The following is a 940-nucleotide window of genomic DNA, read 5'->3' as shown; positions in this document are numbered from 1 at the left end:
AACAAGCTTCTGACTACTACAAAACAAATAAAGAAATAACTCCCACTACCTCACCTGAAGGAATGGGAGTGGCATATGACCAGGACACTCCACCGCCACCGGACGTCTGGACGGCGCCCGTGTATTGTTGTACCGTGCCTGCAGTCGTGGTAGAAGCGGAAGGTCCTGGCTCTGCGTCCGGTGCAGTGGCGACTGTTACTCCCGAGAGTACGGTACTGTCCTCTCGGTGTGTGACGGGGACGAGAGAATATGTTGTAATTGGAACCGAAGACGACACAGAGATCTCTGACGACGCTGGCGGAGGCGCTGCAGAAGGAAAAGATGGCGGAGGGGCGACAGGAAACGGAGTGGCCGAGGGTTCAAGGAAAGAGCTAATTAAACGGAAACAGCTGACACACTGCTCCTCAGCCTGGGATACGCCGCCAGCGAATTTGATTCTCCACTTGCGTCCGTCTCCCTGCTAGTAGGAATTGGCGTTAGCAATGCACTGCCAATAAGGCTGTCTTTAAGAAGAATATCTATAGTAGCAGGTAACAATGATATATGGATAAGGATATCAGATCTGACACAAAGACATCATAATACTGAAAGAGTCTGATATCTGCTGCATACTTCATGGCGAGGAAAAATCATCGGGGAAGAAAGAGGCTGTTACTCGACTCTATTCCTTGATTTGACTTCAGCCTAAGATTTCAGATTTTACGATTTACAGTCAGGTGGAAATGAAGGCGACTGTTTATTTTTTTTATACTGGTGTTTATTTATCCACTGCTTTTCAAACTGAGTAGACATCGGGATTATCAAATAGTAAGTTATCAAGTAGCAACTTTACGGAGAGTTTAAAGTTAATTTGAGGCGAAGTTTGTATATTAATTTCTAATATTATACCCAACACTAAAATCGTTGATTTAATTTGACTAATAAACATTTTAAAGTACTC

The 940-nt window shown here is 44.4% G+C and overlaps 1 protein-coding gene across 2 annotated transcripts in view; it reads right to left on the bottom strand.

The window, feature by feature from the left end:
* LOC119592055 overlaps window positions 1-940 on the bottom strand; it is a 5,186-nt gene that overhangs the window by 560 nt on the left and 3,686 nt on the right. Inside the window, exon 3 of one of the 2 annotated variants that reach the window (XM_037940856.1) lies at window positions 55-460. In XM_037940856.1, the coding sequence (XP_037796784.1) occupies window positions 55-460 (406 nt within the window). The remainder of the gene's footprint in view (window positions 1-54; window positions 461-940) is intronic. The other variant, XM_037940857.1, reaches the window with a different exon arrangement.

This window comes from Penaeus monodon, chromosome 29 (assembly GCF_015228065.2).
Source record: "Penaeus monodon isolate SGIC_2016 chromosome 29, NSTDA_Pmon_1, whole genome shotgun sequence".
NCBI classification, from domain to species: Eukaryota; Metazoa; Arthropoda; class Malacostraca; order Decapoda; family Penaeidae; genus Penaeus; species Penaeus monodon.
The sequence above is the reverse complement of the archived record's forward strand: the minus strand, read 5'-3'. Positions and strand labels throughout refer to the sequence as shown.